Source organism: Macaca mulatta, chromosome X (assembly GCF_049350105.2).
Source record: "Macaca mulatta isolate MMU2019108-1 chromosome X, T2T-MMU8v2.0, whole genome shotgun sequence".
Classification (NCBI taxonomy): Eukaryota; Metazoa; Chordata; class Mammalia; order Primates; family Cercopithecidae; genus Macaca; species Macaca mulatta.
The window spans coordinates 16,284,346-16,307,358 of NC_133426.1; the positions used below are offsets into that span (position 1 = coordinate 16,284,346).

The 23,013-nt window shown below is 43.8% G+C and overlaps 1 protein-coding gene across 3 annotated transcripts in view; it reads right to left on the minus strand.

Annotated features, from left to right (window-relative positions):
- The window catches only part of CTPS2 (CTP synthase 2), a 122,214-nt gene that overhangs the window by 26,623 nt on the left and 72,578 nt on the right, over positions 1 to 23,013 (minus strand). For all 3 annotated transcript variants that reach the window (XM_077988220.1, XM_028842531.2, XM_028842532.2), the window contains 2 exons: positions 20,648 to 20,744; positions 4,349 to 4,404 (listed from right to left, as the gene is read on the minus strand). In XM_077988220.1, coding sequence (XP_077844346.1) covers positions 4,349 to 4,404; positions 20,648 to 20,744 — 153 coding nt within the window. The remainder of the gene's footprint in view (positions 1 to 4,348; positions 4,405 to 20,647; positions 20,745 to 23,013) is intronic.

The following is a 23,013-nucleotide window of genomic DNA, read 5'->3' on the forward strand; positions in this document are numbered from 1 at the left end:
GATACTCTGACTTGGAACCTTGAGACTGGTTATTTATAGCCATTTCCATGTTTGCTTCTTCCCTAGAGTTATGTGTACTTACCTATCTCTCTCCGAATCACAAATTTGCTTGAGGATTAAAACTATCTTATTTCCCTTGTGACTAACCCCAATGCTTTCTTTACACACAGTTACATAAAAGTTCTAAAGAGAAGCTTGGAGCAAGTTTTCTACTAAAATATCATAATAGACGGCAACTTGATGACCTGGCTTGTGGTCCTTTCTGGCCCCCATCTCACCTTAGCCCTTTTCCAAACTTAAGGACTCCTTTTCAGCCTCCCTTCAGTGAAAGTGCTTCCCTGTCTAAAATTATGGTGGGGTCTCACCTATTCTTTGCAATCTTAACCTCAGAGCTTTTATTCTACATTTTAAAATTGTACCAGTTCTCGTAATTTGTAATTATTTTTCCTTCCTTAACAGTTTTAAGACATAATTCACATACCATACAATTCACCCATTTAAAATACACAAATGATTTTTCATATATTCAGAGGTATGCAACCATTACCACAATCAATTGAAAAACAAACCCTGTACCCTTTAACCTCATCCCCCAACCCCCTCATCACCCTGACCTGATCCCCTGGCAATCACTAATCTACATCCCACATCTATAGATTTGCCTATTCTGGTCATTTTATATTAATAGAATCACGCAATATGTGGGCTTTTTTTTTTTTTTTTTTCTCTAGGGTACATGTGCACAATGTGCAGGTTTGTTACATACGTATACATGTGCCATGTCGGTGCACTGCACCCATTAACTCGTTATTTACATTAGGTATGTCTCCTAATGCTATCCCTCCCCCCTCCCTGTACCCCACAACAGGCCCCAGTGTGTGATGTTCCCCTTCCTGTGTCCAAGTGTTCTCATTGTTCAGTTCCCACCTATGAGTGAGAACATGCGGTGTTTGGTTTTCTGTTCTTGTGAGAGTTTGCTGAGAATGATGGTTTGCAGCTGCATCCATAACCCTACAAAGGACACGAACTCATCCTTTTTTATGGCTGCATAGTATTCCCTGGTGTATATGTGCCACATTTTATTAATCTAGTCTGTCATTGATGGACATTTGGGTTGGCTCCAAGTCTTTGCTATTGTGAATAGTGCCGCAATAAACATACGTGTGCATGTGTCTTTATAGCAGCATGATTTATAATCCTTTGGGTATATACCCAGTAATGGGATGACTCGGTCAAATGGTATTTCTAGTTCTAGATCCTTAAGGAATCGCCACACTGTCTTCCACAATGGTTGAACTAGTTTACAGTCCCACCAACAGTGCAAAAGTGTTCCTATTTCTCCACATCCTCTCTAGCACCTGTTGTTTCCTGACTTTTTAATGATCGCCATTCTAGCTGGTGTGAGATGGTATCTCATTGTGGTTTTGATTTGTATTTCTCTGATGGTTAGTGATGATGAGCATTTTTTCATGTGTCTGTTGGCTGCATAAATGTCTTCTTTTGAGAAGTGTCTGTTCATATCCTTTGCCCACTTTTTGATGGGGTTGTTTTTTTCTTGTAAATTTGTTTGCGTTCTTTGTGGGTTCTGGATATTAGCCCTTTGTCAGATGAGTAGATTGCAAAAATTTTCTCCCATTCTGTAGGTTGCCTGTTCACTCTGATGGTAGTTTCTTTTGCTGTGCAGAAGCTCTTTAGTTTAATTAGATCCCATTTGTCAATTTTGGCTTTTGTTGCCATTGCTTTTGGTGTTTTAGACAAGAAGTCCTTGCCCATGCCTATGTCCTGAATGGTATTGCCTAGGTTTTCTTCTAGGGTTTTTATGGTTTTAGGTCTAACATTTAAGTCTCTAATCCATCTTGAATTAATTTTCGTATAAGGAGTAAGGAAGGGATCCAGTGTCAGCTTTCTACTTATGGCTAGCCAGTTTTCCTAGCACCATTTATTAAATAGGGAATGCTTTCCCCATTTCTTGTTTCTCTCAGGTTTGTCAAAGATCAGATGGTTGTAGATGTGTGGTATTATTTCTGAGGGCTCTGTTCTGTTCCAATGGTCTATATCTCTGTTTTGGTACCAGTACCATGCTGTTCTGGTTACTGTAACCATACTGTAGTATAGTTTCAAGTCAGGTAGCATGATGCCTCCAGCTTTGTTCTTTTGGCTTAGGATTGTCTTGGCAATGTGGGCTCTTTTTTGGTTCCATATGAACTTTAAAGTAGTTTTTTCCAATTTTGTGAAGAAAGTCATTGGTAGCTTAATGGGGATGGCAATGAATCTATATATTACCTTTTTCACATATGTAGGCTTTTGTGTCTGGCTTCTTTCACTCAGCATGATGTTTTCAAGGTTTATCTATGTTGTAGCATAAATCAGTACTTGATTTCCTTCTATGGCTGAATAATACTCCATTGAATGAATACACCACATTTTGCTTATCTATTCACCAGTTGGCAGACATTTGAGTTGTTTCTGCCTTTTGGCTATTATGAATATTGCTGCTATGATCATTCAGATACAGGTTTTTGTGTGGACATACATTTTCATTTCTCTTGGGTATATATCTAGGAGTGGAACTGCTGGGTCATATGGTAATTCTTATATCTAACCTTTTGAGAAACTTCCAGATGGTTTTCCAAAGGGGCTGAAATATATTCCATTCCAACCAGCAATGCATGAAGGTTCCAGTTACCCCACATCCTCTCCACTACTTGTTATTATTGTCTGTGTTTGATTATAGTCAGCTTAGTGAGTGTGAAGTGGTGTCTTTTTGTGGTTTCAATAAGCGTTTCCCTGATCACTAATGATTGTTGGTCTTCTTTTCATGTGCTTATTGGTCATTTGTATATTTTCTTTGAAGAAATATCTATTCATATCATTTGCAACTATTCATTATTGAGTTGTATGAGCTCTTCATATATTTTAGATACAAGTCCCTTATCCAATACATGATTTAATCTGTAATTACTATGTTATCTATTTTTTGTCCTCCCCTAACAAGAGGGAGACCATGTCTGTCTTTCCCCTTTCTATCTCCAATGCATACCAGATGCAAAATAGGTGTGAATGAATGAATGGCTATGCTATTGTGTACATAGCAGTTCTTGCACCTTCTCATTGCCACTTAGGCAAAGCAGCTCAATAATTTTTATCCCACCAGTTGGGCCCGTTCCCAATGGAAATAAGACCAAAAATGTCCTACACATACCAAATTATGTTCCTTGGTCATAGTGACACTGTTCATTGCCTAATCAGCATTGATTCCCACAAGTCCTCCTTCAAAACAGAGCCCTAGGCTTGTCCTGGTATCCACTTCACCCCTATATGAACCAGGAAACGCCATCTGTCCCATTTCAGAAACTGGTTCTAACTGGTCTAAGCCAAACATAATAAACCCAGCCCTCTTGGAAGATGAATATTGCAAGAACCCAGGTTTAAGCCACTGATGTTCAGCATTGCCCTGAAAATGGCTACTAGTTCACAGGTGGGCAGGTAATCTAAGTCGATTTCCCTGTCTGGAGAGATGCCTGTTGTCCCAGATGCTGCTGGCAGCCACCTGGGAACCATGAGGGAGACCAGCTAAAGGACGAAGCAGACACACAGACAAGGGTAGGGCTGAGATAACCACAGAGACAACAGGAGCCCTGGTTGTACCATGCCTGGAGCCTGCCCAGCCTCTGGACTACCTGGTGGCTGAGATAACAAATTTCCTTAATGTTTAGGCTGGTTTAAGTGATAACAAGCAGGGATTCTGTTCTTCACAGTCAAATGCATCATAACTGACACACTCATTAATCCTGGCATAGACGATCTACATTTCGAGAAACCTGTTTCTCATGTGGCAACCTCAACAATTAACTCCTTTTAGTTATGTGACGCTAAGCCTCAAGCTTAATGTAAATTTCCAAAAAGGTTCTCAAACCAATCACCCCCTGATACCCAGGGATGCACCCCCATCCCAAAAGGCACTTGGATCCCTCTCAGAAGATTCAAGTCCTCTTTTCCACAAACCTGGCAAAATAAAGGGTGGGGGCTAAGGATAAGAAATGACGGCCTTATCATGATTTAGAAGATGGCAGTTAGAGTAACAAAGGGCATTGATAGGCCCCGTGTGCAGGTACGTAAAGATTTTACCTTTGGAAAGCCAAAAAGATGAGAGTCTCCACCCCCCACCCCCTCCCCGCCCCTCACCGCCCATCTCCTCTGGAAGTGGGAGACTGTGGGAAATTTGGCTCTCTCTGAGCCCTGTGAATACCACCAGGCTGGACACCTTTTCCAGAGGCTCAGCTTGTAATCACTGGGTTCCTCACACTAAGCATCCATATTCCCCAGTAATTCAGCATGAAAGCCATACCTCGAACCGATGTCTGTGTCTTTCTTCTATAAAAGGAACATCACCATAAAGTTTCCCTGTAAAGATACAAGAGTGAGATTAATATTAGAGTAAGCAGCTTTATAAGCACATCCATGACACTTTGTGGAGGAAGGTGCTTGGATCGCTATCTATCTATCAGAGGACTAAAAACGAACTAATAGACTCCACATAGTCATCTAGATTTTCTTCTTTTCTAGTAGAAGATGGCGATAGCTTCTTTGAAACCCTGAAGCAATTCTCAAGTAAACCATCACCATTGCATAAAAGGAAGCCAGATGCTACACAAGTCCACCATGGAATCCAGCAGATCTGCCCTCCTTATATACACCTGTCTGCGGGACCAAGAGACGGTTATGTCTGCACTATCGCTTCAGTGCAGATTTGTAATGAGGCTCATTTATAAAGGAAGAAAACAAAACTGGGGACAGGGAAGGGACTTGCCCAAAGCCCTGCCCTGCTGGGCAGCAGAGCCTGTTCTTGAGCCCAGGCTTCCTCACACCTGGCCCAATGCTTTCTCCACTCCACCAGCCCCCTCCAGATTTTCACACGGTACTGGCCACATTCAAAATGTACCCCAGCTTAAAAATGTACCTATCCTATGATCCTACAATTGGACTTCTCAGAATTTATCCCAGAAAATAGAAATGAGGACAAAGACTTAACCACAAAGATGTGCACTGCTGAATTATTTAATAGCAAACAATTGGAAGCAAGCTGAGCATCAAGAATAGAAGAACTGGTGGATTAAATGATAGTACATCTATGCCAACAGCTCTTAACCAGGGGCGTGTGGCTGAGAATCATCTGGGGAGCTGCCTAAACATGCCTACGTAGCTGAGGCATTGCAGCTAAGCGCAGCACCCTGGGCATGACCAGTGTGGCGATGGGCACAGCGATCAGCGAGCTGCCTAGTGACTTCATTGTCAGGTGAATAGGAGTCAGATCCATCACGAAAACCTCTCAAGAATGCCCCCATTGGGAAAATCACATACCAGGGCTTGTCGGGGGCGGGGGACTGGGGGAGGGATAGCATTAGGAGAAATACATAATGTAAATGACGAGTTGATGGGTGCAGCAAACAAACATGGCACATGTATACCTATGTAACAAACCTGCACGTTGTGCACATGTACCCTAGAACTTAAAGTATAATAATAATAATAATAATAATAATAAAATGAATGCCCCCATTGGAGCATGTGGAGAAGCAGGATGGCCCAGGGACCGAGTGGGTTCCAGCACTGGAGCAGTCTGAGCAGGCCAGAGACTCTTCCTACAGCACCAGCCCTCAAAACGCAGACCCCAGGTACACAGCCAAGGGTTAAGAAGATAACAGTGCTGGAAGTCATGTTCAAACTCCAACAGAATCGGGAGCCATGCTCAGTTCAACAGGCAGGGAATTATCAGACTCTCAAAGACATCATGAGGCTGGAACACGATGTTTCAACCAAGAAAAACCAAAGAAATGCTTTCTTTGTGTCTTGTTTGAGCTTTTGACTTGGATCAAGCAAACACAAAAGGGTTGTATTCTCATACAACTTTGTACGATCAATGATCGCAGCTGAACTTGTATTTGCAATTCTGTCCATATAGACTGAGCTCCCTGGTGATGATATGAATGATAGTGAATATTTAAGGTATGTATTTTAGAAAAAAGAGGACAGTGGGGGCAGGGAGTTCCTCTGAGAGAATGCCAACATACCACTGACAGGGGTCATTCAGGACAGCCTAAACTAAAACAATTGTTTCACAAAAATTAAAAGAAAAATGGGAAATAAAGCACAATAACGTACAGTTAGAAAACACAGAAGCATCAGGAAGGCCAGGCGCGGTGGTTCACACCTGTAATCCCAGCACTTTGGGAGGCCGAGAGGGGGCGGATCACTTAAGGTCAGGAGTTCAAGACCAGCCTGGCCAACATGGTGAAACCCCATCTCTACTAAAAATACAAAAATTAGCCCAGCATGATGGTGTGCACCTGTAATCCCAGCTACTCAGGAGGCTGGGGCACAAGAATCACTTAAACCTGGAAGGTGGAGATTGCAGTAAGCCAAGATGTCGCCACTGTACTCCAACCTGCCAACCTGGGTGACAGAGTGAGATGCTGTCAGAAAGGAAAGAAGGAAGGAAGGAAGGAAGGAAGGAAGGAAGGAAGGAAGGAAGGAAGGAAGGAAGGAAGGAAGGAAGGAAGGAAGGAAGAGTGGCCCGGGTACCCCAGTACCATTGATTCTGATTTGATTACACACCACATTCTTAAGAGCAGTCCTCTGTCACAGGTGGCATGCAATGATCCTAGGAATGGGGGAAAATCTCAACAACAAAGTGACTCAGTCTTCCTTTCTGTCCTAGTCTTTTTGGAGACAAAATAAAATGTTCACTTAAGAAGTAAATGTCAGCAAAGCTTTAGAGAAAGAAAACCAACAGAAGTCTTAGGACCTATAAAGCACTCCCAATGCAGGCAGAAAGACACCAAAAATGTGGATAAAAGGGTTATCAGAAACAAAAACCACCTTTCTCTAATTTGCTACTGGGTAGATACTGCCTCATACAGAATATATTTTTACCCCTTTAATGGTCCTGCCCATGCCTACCCTCATGTGAGTAATCCTAGCAACTGAACCTAATTTTTTCCTTTCTCCTTTTGAGAGCCAAAATATCCCCCCAAAAAAGCTACACAAGTTAAAAGGTGTAAGCAACCCAAATGTTCACTGAGGGATGAATGGATAAACAAAATGTGCATATCCAGTCACACAATGGAATATTATTCTGCATTCGAAAGGAAGAAAATCCTGTCCCATGCTACGATATGGATGAACCTTGAAGACAATATGTTAAGTGAAATAAGCCACTCATCAAAGGACAAATACCGTATGATTCCACTTATAGGAGGCATCGATAAAACGGCAGAGTTCCCTGACCCCCCTTGCAGGACGCGCGACACGGGTGTGGCTCATCTGTTCAGCCACTGTGTGCACTCAAACCCCTCATGGGAAGGGGAGCACACAGATGGGCAGGTGCAGGATCCAGGGTGAACACTTTTGGGCTCCGGCTGCACAGTAGCATCTAGGAGTAGGTGCCTGTGACTACGGAAACTCCAGTGGTCTTGGTACAGTGCTCTTTTAGCTCTGCCGTCCACAGACGGCTTAAGTGTTAGCCAGCCCAGTGCCTTCTTGGTGCCTGGGTTCTTGTCTGGCATTCAGAAAGAATCAGGTCACGCATGGGCTTGAAGGATGATGAATGCGGGGATTTTATTGAGTAGTAGAGGTGGCTGTCAGCAGGATGGATGGGGAGGAGGAAAGGAGATGGAGTGGGAAGATGATCTTCCCCTGGAGTTTGGCTGTCCAGCGGCCGATCTCCTCTCCAATGGTCCCCAGCCGAACTCCTCTCCATTTTCAGATGCTCCTTCTCTTCTCTCCTTCTCTGCCACACCGCTTTTCTGCTTAGGGAGTCTGGGGCTTGGGGTTTATATAGTACAGGATAGGGGGCATGGCAGGCCAAAAGGCAACATTTGGGTGTGAAAACAGGAATGCTTGTTCTTATTTAGGGCCACAGGCTTCCAGGCTTGAGGGTGGGGCCTTTGCCAGAGAATCGCCCTCTTCTACCCAGTATTTCCCCGTCTCCCGTCCGTATCATCTAGAGTAGTCAAACCCAAAGAAACAGAAAACAGAGGCCAGGCATGGTGGCTCATGCCTGTAATCCCAGCGCTTTGGGAGGCCAAGGTGGGCAGATCACTTGAGGTCAGGAGTTCGAGACCAGGCTGGCCAACATGGTGAAATCCCATCTCTACTAAATATACAAAAATTAGCTGGGCGTGGTGGTGGATGCCTGTAATCCCAGCTATTCGGGAGGCTGAGGCAGGAGAATCGCTTGAACCTGGAGGCAGAGGTTGCACTGAGCCAAGATTGTGCCACTGCACTCCAGCCTGGGCAACAAAGCGAGACTCTGTCTCAAAAAAAAAAAAAAAGAAAGAAAAGAAAGAAAGAAAATAGAATGGTGGTTTCCCAGGGGTCAGGGAAGGGGGAGTTGCTGTTTAATGGGTATAGTTTCCAGTTTTGCAAGATGAGAAGAGTTCTGGAGACTGTACAACAATGTAATGTACTTAACACAATTGAACTGTACACTAGGAAATGGTTAAGATGGTAAATTTTATGTTATGCATATTTTACCACAATTAATTTTTTTAAATAAAAAACAAAAATCATCCAGCCCCACTCTTGTCCACGATGTCCTCTTGCTCTGACTCACCCTTTATTCAAAACTCCCACTCCCACCCTTTGCAACCTGGGTTTTGTTCCTGTGACTTTACAGAACTGCCCTCTAAAATCCAGCAGGTCTGTCTTCAGCTGCCACCCTTCCCCTTCTGTGACCTCTGCTCCCCCAGGCACTTTTTGCCCCATCTACCTGTTCGTCATCCTCAACTGGGGACCCCTGCCCAAGACTGTACCCTCTTTTCTTCTCCCACATTCGCTCCCCGGGAAGCTATCACCCACATAGCTGTCCACTCCCATTCTATACCTTCTGATCCTTACCTTTCCCCAGGTGCCATATCTCCTATTTCCAGGGGGCTAAAGCGATCACCCATAGCATCTAATACGTTGGTACAAAAGTAAAACCACGGCCGGGCGCGGTGGCTCAAGCCTGTAATCCCAGCACTTTGGGAGGCCGAGGCGGGTGGATCACGAGGTCAGGAGATCGAGACTATCCTGGCTAACATGGTGAAACCCCGTCTCTACTAAAAATACAAAAAAAAAAACTAGCCGGGCGTGGTGGCGGGCGCCTGTAGTCTCAGCTACTTGGGAGGCTGAGGCGGGAGAATGGCGTGAACCCGGGAGGCGGAGCTTGCAGTGAGCCGAGATCACGCCACTGCACTCCAGCCTGGGAGACACAGCGAGACTCCGTCTCAAAAAAAAAAAAAAAAAAAAAAGTAAAACCACTACGTGCTGGGCTTCATTACCTCTTTTCTTGGTAGAACTGCCTTGCTTTTACACAAATGTCTTTTTTGCACCAGTGTCTTAACTTACTTCACTTTTAAGACTAGCCGCATCCATGCCTTCTGCTAATTAGGCATTTTAAGGACCAGAGTTCTCTTGTATGTGCAAGAATTTGCTGATGCTTATCTAATTCAGTGCTTATCTAATTCAAAGATCCTAAGAGGCTTCCCAGGGTGCAGATATTTGTTGTATCACTTGCAGAGTGCTGGCAAACACACAATATTTTAAAAATGTAAATAAGTTGCCAACATTGAAAAGTCAGGAGATTTTACATAAAACTCCCAAATTTCCAGATTCTCTTGAAAATTTAGAAGACTGGCAGCAGCGAATCCACAGTTCTTCATACAACTATCAGCTGTGGAAGTCGCTTCTTTGATGGGGCACATGCTTGCTGATTTGCCACAGTCCCCATCACTCCTTACTGCCTTTCTAACTCTGAGGCTCAGTGTAGCTGTTGCTGATTGTTGAGCTGAAGCTGTGGTATTTCTCACACCTGCCTGTCTGCATTCCCTCCCCGGCCCTACTGGCCTAGATGCTCAGTGCAATACTGACTCAGAGCTTGTGTCTATCCTTAAGCTAAACCCGTGGCTTCAGACTGGCTTTCAGAAGAAGCCTGGGGTAGGCTCTTTGCTTTCTGCACTCCCTGCTCTCCACCCACAAGACACTCCCGAAACCTGCAGAACCTTTTCTCAGGATTCTCAGTGAGGGCAGCACTCAGCTCTGGGAGCTGTTTGGGTTCTTCCGCCCCCTCTTTGATTAAGGTCCAGTCGTTTGGTACAGTGAGGTGGTCAGAGTCAGCTCAATGACTTTCTAACAAGTGACCTGGATGAGTGACTTAACTTTGCTAAGATTCCTTTCTTTTGTGCAAAATGGTGGCTGGGTCCTAGGGGTGATGAGAGGAATGTCTTAATTACTGGTGCTCAGAAAGCAATGAGTCGCGGCCAGCCACAGCTGGCTCCTTCATTTCTCCTTTATGTTCTCCTATATTTCTCCTTTACTTTCTCCTACCTTTCTCCTTTATTTCTTACTTTGGAATTTTAGAATGTCATTTCTCCAATTTTTATAAAATATTTCATTTCTTTTCGTATCTAAACTCTTCCCCCTTCCCTAATTTTATCTTCCTGATCTGCTTTTATCTCAGTTTTCTAGTATAAAACATCTGAGTTGAAAAATGTGTCTTTGCTTTTAACACTATATTATAGCATTGCATTCTTTTTCATCACTTTTGTTGTTGTTGTTTTTGTTTTGTTTTTTAAGACAGAGTCTCACTCTGTCACCCAGGCGGGAATGCAGTGGCGTGATCTCGGCTCACTGCAACCTCCACTTCCTGGGTTCAAGTGATTCTCCTGCCTCAGCCTCTCAAGTAGCTGGGATTACAGGCATGCACCACCACGCCTGGCTAATTTTTGTACTTTTAGTAGAGATGGGGTTTCTCCATGTTGGCCAGGCTGGTCTCAAACTCCTGAGCTCAAGTGATTCACCCACCTCGGCCTCCCAAAGTGCTGGGATTACAGGCGTGAGCCACCACACCCCACCTTTCATCACTTTTATTTCTTTTTTTTTTTTTTTTTTTTTTTTTTTTTTTGAGACGGAGTCTCACGCTGTTGCCCAGGCTGGAGTGCAGTGGCGCGATCTCGGCTCACTGCAAGCTCCGCCTCCCGGGTTCCCGCCATTCTCCTGCCTCAGCCTCCTGAGTAGCTGGGACTACAGGCGCCCGCCACCGCGCCCGGCTATTTTTTGTGTTTTTAGTAGAAACGGGGTTTCACTGTGGTCTCGATCTCCTGACCTTGTGATCCGCCCGCCTCAGCCTCCCAAAGTGCTGGGATTACAGGCTTGAGCCACCGCGCCCGGCCTCACTTTTATTTCATTTGTTTTCCATTTAGTATTCTTATCTCGTTCTTGGCATCTCTTTTCTTAGATCTTATGCATTGACAGGTGGGGAGCTAGCAGCCAAGAAAGACAGAATAGAAAGAACCTTGCAAGAGCAAGGGAAAGTCTCTTCTTCCCTCCCACTCCCCTAGCGGGGCCTCATTCTTAATGCCAGGTCACTAACTGACGTTTGCCCCGAGCTTTGAGAAGATCACAGGTCCATGCTCTCAAACATCAGCCACACTTAAACAGTGCCTTTTCTGCGCCAGGCACTGTTCTAAGGGCTCCGCATATCATTTATTTAACCCTCACAAGAACCCCATGAGGCCTGTCTTTCAAATGCAGAAACTGAGGCGTGGTGAGGGTAAGTAGCTCCACACAGCCAGAGACTGAGAGCTGAGGCCCAAGGGGCCTCCGGTGATCAGAGGCTTCAGGCGCTGGGCTCTTAACCACTCCACTAGTTCCCTTCGGTGAAGTGATAAGGACAAGTGCTTGTCTAGAGAGGGGGCAGCAATGCCATCTGTTGTTAGGATGAAAGGTGCTATGTCCCAGACCTATGAACCTCCATATTAACAAACACGCTTTAGCGAATGGTTTCCCCAGTAAAAGGCAAGAAGCAGTAAGAAGACAGCCACCCTGCAGTGTGGACCTGGGCTCTGGGGACAGGCAGGGAGGCTCGCCAAGTGGTATGCAGCTCTCACGAAACCCTGCCACGCTCCTCTGGAATTTGTGTCTCAGCACAATGACAAATTACCATGGCATGGACTCTCAGGGTTCCTAAATCCCTGGCGACCTCTTTTAAATTGTTATGTAAATTACCTCATTAACTCAGTCGAGGATTTTTTTTAACATGGTTTTTCTTTTTTTTTTTTCCCTGCTCTAATGTTTCACGAATGTTCAGTGTTGGTTTTGGTTTTATTTTTCAAATTTCCTAATCTAATCACACCAGGAGCCAGAAGCTGTTTTTCCACATCAGTGCTTCGATAAGAGACAAGAAAGCCAAAGCCATTTTTCTAGCCCCTGAAAACTTCTCCCCATTTCTTTCAGCTCTTTCACATTTTAGATTTAACCACTCTGCATTTGCAATGCCATAAACTGTACCGGGACTCCCAGCACTGGGTCTCAATATCTTTTTAACCGGCCTCGTGCCTCTGTTCTTTCCAAACAAAACCCTTTTGCCCTTACATTAAAGCAGAACTGGTCGTTTTAGTCAAGTTCTTCTTTAATACAAGGAAATGCAGAGAAGGTCCGTGAAAGGAACGAAGCCTTTTCTGAAAGCATTCCATTTCCACTTGCCGGGTCCGGAAGGCTTCACTGGTGTCTTGTATCCCAGAGTCGTGTCATGCTCCTGCCAGCATCAACCTGAGGAGCTCTCCCTGGCCTCCTCTGCCAGCTGTCATCTGCCTGCATCAAACCTCACTGTCCCCATGTCATCTGCTCTGAGGATGAGGGCCAGCTTCACAGAACTCTGGAAATCACCAGGTCCTGGTCTCCAGTTGTATAAACTGCACTGCCCTGGGCTCCTCATTCCTTCAAGTTTGTTGTGTTGCATTGTCTCTTTTTTTTTTCCTTTTTTTTTTTTTTTGAGATGGAGTTTCACTCTTGTTGGCCAGGCTGGAGTGCAATAGCGCAATATTGGCTCACTGCAACCTCTGCCTCCCGGGTTCCAGCGATTCTCTTGCCTCGCTGGGATTACAGGCATGCGCCACCACACTTGGCTAATTTTGTATTTTTAGTAGAGACTGGGTTTCTCCATGTAAGTCAGGCTGGTCTCAAACCCCCGACCTCAGGTGATCCGCCAACCTCGGCCTCCCAAAGTGCTGGGATTACAGGCGTAAGCCAACGCGCCCGGCCCTACGTTGTGTTGCATTCTTAACTGGACCAGATACACCTCCCTATAGGGAGCCCACAGTACAACCCCATGCTCAAGGCCCACCTCTTCCCTCCTCTCTCTCCTGGAGCCTGTGGGCCTTCTCTGCGCCCTTCCACCTCGTGGCATTCCCCTGCTTCTAAGGGCAAGTGCTCCCTAACTGTTTGGGTGCTGGTTTGGAGGGCATAGAGAATCTGGGAGCTTTAAATTAGGTTGATGGCTGGACAAAATGAAGAAGAACATTTCATGCCACGTGAAAATGATATGAAATCAACTTCTGGCACCCATAAATAAAACTCTGTTGGGACACAGCCATGCTCATTCACTCACATATTTGTCTGTAGCTGCTTTCACACCACAATGGCTGCAAAGCCAAAAATATTTACTCTCTGGTCCCTTATTGAAAAAGTGTACCAAAGGCCATTGAGGATCTCTTGAGGCCAAGAATTTGAGACCAGCCTGGGCAACAAAGAGATCCCATCTCTACAAAAATTTGAGGCCGGGCGCAGTGGCTCATGCCTGTAATCTCAGCACTTCAGGAGGCTGAGGCGAGTGGATCACCTGAGGTCAGAAGTTCGAGACCAGCCTGACCAATATGGTGAACCCGTCTCTACTAAAAATACAAAAATTAGCCAGGCATGGTGGCAGGTGCCTGTAGTGCCAGCTACTTGGGAGGCTGAGATAGGAGAATTGCTTGAACCCAGGAGGCAGAGGTTGCAGTGAGCCGAGATCATGCCACTGCACTCCAGCCTGGGCAACAGAGAAAGACTCCATCTCCAAAAAAAAAAAAAAAAAAAATTAGAAATTAGCCAGGCGTGGTGGCATGTGGCTGTAGTCCCAGCTACTTAGGAGGCTGAGGCAGGAGGACTACTTGGGTCTAGGAGGTCGAGGCTGCAGCAAGTTACGATCACACCACTGCACTTCAGCCTGGACAACAGAGCAAAATCCTGTCTCTAAAATAAAGAAATAAATAAATAAGTTTGGGGCTAGCATTCCTACTAAATGCACACACACCAGATTGTGCAGTATTCAAACACATGAGCTGAAATGGTCTGAAAAACATGTTCTTTCTAGCAGGTGGCAATGTGGTTTGGAAACCACACTCAACACAGACAAAGTCTTGCCTCCCTCGCTGGATGTCTTGGCAACACATCTGGGACTTGACCAAGCAAATTAAGGCCAGGGTCTTGTAATATTTTAGAGACACTATCAAGTTGTTGACCATCCCTGAATGAGCTCTGAACCTTGTCTGAATTTCTTTGTGCTTTATTATGTTCCCATCTCTTGTGCTCTCAGTTGAGAGCCACAAGCAAAGCAATAGTTTATTTTCGGAGTCTTAAAACCATCTAATAACTTAGTTCCTCAGTGTTCCCCTGGCTCCCCTCTCACCTGAGACTGATCCCTCCATCTCTAGCCACTCCTCATTCTGTATTTCTTACTTTTCAAAGCACCCCACTTAAGACTTACCCACACTGTGCCGCTTCTCCCTGCTTTTCAAAAATCGTCTAATGAGTTAATTAATCGGCTAATAGCATCACTACAAGGAGACAAGCCCTACTATCTAACTTTCCAGATAGTATAAGCTTTTTTAAGGCCAGACACAGTGACTCATGCCTGTAATCCCACCACTTTGGGAGGCTAAGGCAGGAGGATTGCTTGAGGCCAGGAGTTAAAGACCAGCCTGGGCAACAAAGAGAAACCCTTTGTTTAGAAATAGAGATTTTTTTACATTAAAATTTTTTTAAAAAAGGAAAAAAATTAGTTTTTTAAAAATCAAGATACAATTTACATGCAATAAAATATACAGACCTGAAGGGTAGAGCATCAAGGAGTCTAACAATTGTGTATTTCAAGAGTTACCTTTTTCTTTCTTTCTTTTTTTTTTTTTGAGACAGTCTCTCTCTGTCACCCAGGCTGAAATGCAGTGGTGCGATCTCTGCTCACTGCAACCTCCGCCTCCCGGGTTCAAACTATTCTCCTGCCTCCACCTCTTGAGTAGCTGGGACTACAGGTGTGTAACACCATGCCTAGCTAATTTTTGTATTTTTAGTAGAGACAAGGTTTCACTATGATGGCCAGGCTGGTCTCAAACTCCTGACCTCAAGTGATCCAGCCACCTTGGCCTCCCAAAGTGCTGGGATTACAGGCATGAGCCACCATGCCTGGCCAAGAGTTACATTTTGGAGAGTGATTATAACACTAGACGGTGGAGCCAGGATAGCATGTTTTATTAGAAGACTAGAAAATAACATGGGAAGAGTGTCCCAGCCCTAGTTCTGACTCTCCCAACTGTGTGCCACTTCATTTCTCAGTCCTCCATTTCCTCAGCTGAAAAATAAAGAGGTTAGATCAACTGGCTTCTGAAAGCCCCCTTAGTCCTATTCTCTGTCATGAAATAGGATAGGTATGCAAGCCAGTAGAGAAGTGGGGAGATGATGTCCTTCAACTCTGCCTAGGATGGGAGTAGCTCACTGCCTCATCTGTGGAGTTCATTCAACGTACAGTTCTTTTTCTTTTCTTTTCTTTTCTTTTTGAGACAGGGCCTTGCTCTGTTGCCCAGACTGGAGTGCAGTGGTACAATCATGGCTCATTGCAGCCTCAACTCCCTGGGCTCAAGCAATCCTCCTGCCTCAGCCTCCTGAGTAGCTGAGACTACAGGTGTGTGCCACCACACCTGGCTGATTTTTTAAAATTTTTTTGTAGAGACAGAGTCTCACTATGTTGCCCAGGCTGAAAGGTTCTTGTTTAGACCAGGATTCAGCAGACTATGGACCAGCCTACAGTCACAGGATCCCCCTGACTGTTTCTGTTTGGCCCTTGAACTAAGAATGGTTTTTACACTTTAAATTGGTTGAAAAAATTAAATCAAACAATAATATTTCATGCCACATGAAAATGATATGGAATCAACTTTCAGCGCCCATAGATAAAGTTTTGTTGGGACACAGCCGTGCTCATTCAGTCACATATTTGCCTCTAGCTGTTTTCACACCACAATGGCTACAAAGCCAAAAATATTTACTATCTGCCCCTTTATTGAAAAAGTTTACCAATCCATAGTTAAGTCCTAATAAAGACTTCAGACCTGGGCACTATACACACAAGTAAATCAACATTTGAGGTAGCAAACGTTTTCACTTTGTAGCAATGAACAGAAATAGGGCTCTTTTTGTTCCTGCTGATAGAGCAAGAAGAAAAATAATCCTACCAAAAAGACTAGGGAAAGCAGGAACACAAGTACAGCGATTGTCATTATGACCTTGCTCAGCCCTTCTTTCCAACAATCTTGCAGAATTATCAGTCATAAAAGTGTTCATACCCTTTGACCTAATAATCCAACTCCTGGAAATCTATCCTAAGGAAATATTCAAAAGAACGAAAACACTGTGTCAAGATGTTCAATTCAGCATTTTTCTAACAAAATGCCAGAAACCATGTGAAGTGTTTATCAGTAGGAAATGAATCAGCAGAATATGATTCCTTAACGCAATTAGATACTATATGCACAGATCATAGACAGGAAGACCAGATACAGGAAAAAGTGATACTACCAGAAAAGACTATATAAAAACTAATCTTGATGAAGTCTGGAAAAGACCATGGATATGCAATTAATACTCAGGTAGAGGATTATAGATAATACAGTTTAGAAAAACATCTTCTTTCTTTTTTAATTCACAAATAATAATTGTACATATTTATGGGGCACATAGTCATGTTTCAATACATATAATGTATAGTGATCAAATCAGGATAATTATTTTGAATCCTTTAACAAATCTCTCCCTCTTCCTCAAAAATGTCTCATTTCTATGGACCCTTGAATCAGCTTTAATAATTCTACACACACTATCATTAGCCCTTTTATAGGAAAAGGACTTTGCAGAGGAAGACAACACACAGAACACAGGAAGGGAATTTCTAGGAACACGCTGCTTATAAACAGGGCAAATAATTACCAGTACTTTTGTCCAAATCAATTCAAACCTATAATCTCCACTTCAGAAAAAGTGAATTCATAGTTTTCATAACCCTTAAGGAATTAACAGGTGATTAAGAAAAAAAGAGGAATTGTTCTTGAATGTAAAAATTGGGCTCGGCTGGGCGTGGTAGCTCACACCCATAATCCCAGCACCTTGGAAGGCCGAGGCAGAAGGATCACCCGAAGTCAGGAATTCAAGACTAGCCTGGCCACCTCAAATAAAACATAAAAAATTAGCCAGGCATAGTAGCGCACACCTGTACTCTCAGCTACTGGAGACGCTGAGGCAGGAGAATCACTCGAACCTGGGAGGCGGAGGTTGCAGTGAGCCAAGATGGTGTCACTGCACTCCAGCCTGGGCGACAAGAGCGAAACTCTGTCTCAAAAAGAAAAAAAAAAAAATAGGCTGACTCTAGTCATCCATCCACTGTGGCTATCAATATCTTTAGGCTGTGATCCTATTTCAAGGCATTGTTTTTTACTAGAGAACTCTTTACTTTCCTGTTTTTCTATTTAATCCAATCATTGTAACTCCTGGCCTATAAGTCAAATTTAAATGAAAAAATGAATAGCATTTAAATGCTTTCTATCAAAATTGTTCATTGTTTTCACAGGCAACGTAGGCAAATGTATTTTGTTCATAGCATTCTTGCAAAAATGTGCTGACTTAGAAAAAAGCCTACAAAAGAAACGTGCCAATAGGGGATGGGGGACTCCTCCAAAAGAAACGTGCCAGCTTATAAAAACATAAATAAATACATAAAATTCTACAAAAGAAATATGTTGACTAGGAGAAAAAAAGGTCCATAAAACACTATCGGCCAGGCACAGTGGCTCATGCCTGTAATCCCAGCACTTTGGGAGGCCGAGACGGGTGGATCACGAGGTCAGGAGATCGAGACCATCCTGGCTAACACGGTGAAACCCCGTCTCTACTAAAAAATACAAAAAACTAGCCGGGCGAGGTGGCGGGCGCCTGTAGTCCCAGCTACTCGGGAGGCTGAGGCAGAAGAATGGCGTGAACCCGGGAGGCAGAGCTTGCAGTGAGCTGAGATCCGGCCACTGCACTCCAGCCTGGGCGACAGAGTGAAACTCCGTCTCAAAAATAAATAAATAAATAAATAAATAAATAAAATAAAAAAAGAAAAAAGAAAGAAAGAAGCCAGACACAAAAGACCACAAATCATATGGTTCCATTTACATGAAATGTCCATAATGGGCAAGCCTATAGACAGAAAGTAGATTAGTGGTTGCCAGGGGCTGGCGGGGAGTAGGGTTGGTGACAGCTAATGGGTACAGGGTTTCTACAGGAGGTGATGAAAATGTCCTAAAATTGCGGTGATGGTTGCACAACTCTGAATGCACTAAAAAAAATCAGTGAATTGGGCTGGGTGCGGTGGCTCACGCCTGTAATCCCAGGACTTTGGAAGGCCAAGGCAGACAGATCACGAGGTCAGGAGATCAAGACTATCCTTGCTAAGACGATGAAACTCCGTTTCTACTAAAAATACAAAAAAAAAGTCGGCAGGTGCCTGTAGTCCCAGCTACTTGGGAGGCTGAGGCAGGAGAATGGCGTGAACCTGGGAGGCGGAGATTGCAGTGAGCCGAGATTGCGCCACTGCACTCCAGCCTGGGCGACAGAGCGAGACTCCATCTCAAAAAAAAAAAAAAAAAAAAAAAAAAAAAAAAATCAGTGAATTGTACACTACTAATAGATGAATTATATCTCAGTAAAGTTGTTTTCAAAATTTTTCAAAACAAGCTTTGGTGCTGTGTTTAAGATTCATAAAAATAATCAAATCATCAATATTTTTATGTCTACTGTGAAGAAAAACAAATTCTATTTTTTAAATTGAGACAGAGTCTCACTATGTTGCCCAGCCTGGTCTCCGACTCCTGGGTTCAAGCAATCCTCCCACCTCAGCCTCCCAAGCAGCTGGGACTACAGGCACATTACACCACATCCAGCACTAAGAAAAACAAATCTTTTTTACCGGCTGGAGTGCAGTAGCACCATCATGGCTCACTGCAGACTCAACCTCCTGGGCTCAGGGGATCGTCCCGCTTCAGCCTCCCCAGTGGCTGGGACCACAGGCATGAGCCACCATGCCAGGCTAATTTTTGTAATTTTTGTAGATGCAGTGTCTCCCCATGTTGCCCAGGCTGGTCTTGAATTCCTGGGCTCAAGCAATCTGCTTGCCTCAGCCTCCCAAAGTGCTGGTGTGAGCCACTGCGACTGGCTAAGAAAAATCTTAAATCAGACTTATATCTATCAAATTTTTAACTATATTGAGTACAATGCTCTTTTTAAAAAGTTAGTACAATTATCAGTGAATCTTTCTCAATAGATACAATTTTAGGACATTAATTTTTCACTAACCATTTTTTGTCACGTAGGCAATTATTTGAATAAAGTTTCATAGTATCTGAAGACACCTGAAAGCTACAGAATTGCTAACACTCATGAAGAAAAAAAATTCTTATATAGTATTTGTAAGGAAAAATGTTAGCGACTTAGAGAACAATGGCTTTTTATGCAAAGAAAGGAAGAAACTGTATTCACTTTGAAGCCTTTCATTTTTAAATTTCATTCTGGCTGGGAAGCTTTCTATTCCTTAGAAGGTTTATATTCATCTTTAAAGGAGAAGCTCATATTTCTGGTCTTACTCTTTCTTGAGTTAAGAAGGCATTTTCTAAAGAATTCTTATAACTTCACAGGATTCTAAGGGATTCTTATAATTTCACGAAAATGACACTGAACACTCACAATTCCTGAGCATCCGGTCCCCTTAGCAATCTGCCTTCCCCTTTTGTCACATTTCTTCCGCTTGTTTTGAGGCCCTAGGAGGGCAGGGCTGGTATCTGTCCTGGTCACTATTATATCTGCACATGGCACAGAGTGGGCACTCAAGATACATTTATTAAATTGAATTAAAGGCTTTGGTTTGTTTTAAACAGTAAGTTATTCTTATGTAATATGCTAATTTATGAAAACAGTTCCACAGAAATTAGAATTAACCTTTCGGGGAGTGGAAAGATCAGCAAATATCAAATGGCAAGCCATCTCCCCACACTGGGGCTGCCAGGGAACAGAGAAATATGCTTCTGAGATGCACAACTGCCCTCCTGCTTCGAAGTTCATTTGTGAGTCACTAAGACCAGGTAAACAGACATTAAACAGGGAACCGGTTCAAATATAAAGGAGAGAACTATGGATTCAAAAGAACTGAGTGTGAATCAGGGCTCTCTCTCCCAGTCCAAGTTCATCTCCAGGAGCATCGGTAACTCACAAAACAGCCCAATGAACAGGTAGTCATGCAGATCAAATGCGGAGGGGCATTCAGTGTGTTCTACTGAGGCCAGCCCAAGGGACAAGCTTACTAGGGAGAGGAATGCCCAGAGCAGAGGGTCAGTGAGGGTAAGGGAGACGGGAAGAGGGAGAATCAGGGCCCTCCAAGGATGCTGGAAGGGGCAGGGGTGAGTCTCCACCACCCAGAGTGTGGGGCACCTGTAGTCACATGAGCGACATCCGACGTCTTGTAAAATAAACAACATGGGAAACTTACTTAATATTGAATTTTCAGTTTTGAAAACAGTTCTTCTTATTCCCAGTCTCATTGTTCCTCCCAAATTGCCAGGGTTGTGCTCAGGCATATCAATCACCTTAGAAAACAAAACAAGTCCATTGCCATCTTGTAAAAATGTCATTTCCCAAATTTCAAGCTTTACTTTTAAAGGAATGATCATTGGGTAAGCATGGTCCCTAAACTATAACATTTGATCAGTCTTTCCAATGATCATGTTCAAATACAGGCATGATGTAGACACACCGCACATTGTACTTCCTTTCCATCTGCTTCTCATCTTTCATTTAAATCACTTACAAATAATGTATCGGGAGCATCTTGATGATGTCCCTCCTGCCATTACTCAAACTGTCAGTTCCAAGTAGTCCTTCCACTTCAATATCTAGATTGCTGAGGCCTCCCACATCAGTGTTCACATCTTTCGTGATAACCCTCTTCCCACTGACCAGTGCATTCCCTAAAGATTTTCCATAAGCAAATCTATCAGTATTTGTATTGTGGAAAGGTATATCAAAAGAACCTATTTATAGAAAACCATTAGAGGGATTCCAAAAAAGAAAAAGAAAGAGAGAAAGAGAAAGAAAGAAAGAAAGAAAGAAAGAAAGAAAGAAAGAAAGAAAGAAAGAAAGAAAGAAAGAAAGGAGGGAGGGAGGGAGGGAGGGAGGGAGGGAGGGAGGGAGGGAGGGAGGAAGGAAGGCAGGAAGGAAGGAAGGAAGATGAGACAAAAGAGAAGAAAAGGATAGGAAAAGAAAAAAGAAAAAGAAAAAGTAGTATAATCCAGTCTAGCACACTCTGTGGGTCAGAAACTTAAGTGGCATCCTTGATCGCTCCCTCTCCCTCATAGCCACTCTGTCAAGTCCTGTGGATTCACCCCCTCCAAAATTCCCGTATCCATCCACTTCTCTCCAGCCCTCCCCCAGGCTACAGCAATGGCTCACTGACTGGCCACTCAACATTCCCATGGCCCCAGCACACCCTGCCTACTACAGGCAGAGTGGTCTATTCACACAGCAAATCTTAGTGCGGCATTTTTTCTTGCTTGAAACCCTTGATCTCATGGTATCGGACCAGCCTAACCCTCCAGCCTTATCTTAGATTCCCTGCCCCTCTCATCCTGAGAGCTGGTTCTTTGAGTTTTTCAACTGCATCTCCTTTCTTCCTGCCATGGCGACTTGGCACATGCTGTGCCTTCTGCCTGGACAATCTCCTCCCATTCCTCAAATGAAACCATCCTTAACCCTGAAATCTTAGCTCAACTATCCAACATCAGCCACTCCAGGAGCTAGTATTTCTGGGAACCGTAGCCGAGTCAGGGTCCTCTATCTGTGCCCTCACAGAACGAGGTTCTTCCCCATCCCTGCCCTTCTCTCAGTTTGTGTCTGGCGAGTGCTTTGTGGGAGAGACAGTCAATCTTTGAGAGCCGGAGTGGCTTCATGTTTATGATCGCAATCACACCGCAGAAATTGAGAAACAGGTGATTTTTATGAAAAGCTTGTCTCATAATTCATCCGTTTTCTCCATTCTGTTCACTATGATCTCATGGTTTCATTTCATCTTCTTTTCTAAAGTTGTTAGAACAGACTACAGTTGGGTGAGTCAACCTGTTCTAATGGAATTGCTTGAGCTTCTCTCTCATAAAACCTTTCATTTGTTGTTGTTGTTGTTGTTTCCATACCGTAATTGCCACATATTGCTCTACAGGAATCTTTGACAACTGGAATTTTCTGAGGTAAAAAATTCCCAAGAAAATGTCTGATCTTATCAGTGCCCCAGAACTTTCCGAGCCATCTGAACCCAGTGTCCCAAGCTTGCTCCAAGAGTTACTTCAGGGAAAGGGTGGAGAAGAAACTTGATGACCTCCCTTGTTAGATGGAGTGCTCAATTCTCAAGTGCTCTTGGCCTTGGCATCTTGTTCCTATCTTTGGTTGGCTAATTATGGCTAGGTTAAGTATTACTGGGGTGAGGTGAGAGAGGGCATTCGCTTCTGGCTGATGAAGCTGAGTTGCACATAGATGCCTGGCCTCTCTATGTATTCTCTAAATCAGGTAAGACTGCACTACCTGCCACAGATTCAGAAGTCCTACGTGTATTCAGAGCCTTAACTTCCATTTAAGTTTCAGACAACCTGAACCATCCAGGCAGACTACAGAGATAACCTCCCCTAATTTCTTGATAGAAGTGCACTATGACTCTTCAGTCTACCCTTCCTCACTGTGTTGGGTTCCAATACCCAAGAAGAGTCTTTACATGTAGTTTGTTCAGTTACTGGCAAGGTTGGTATTCAAGAAATATTCTGGTGTGAAGCATTGAGATTAGAGCAAAATTAGCCAACTAAGAACAGGAGG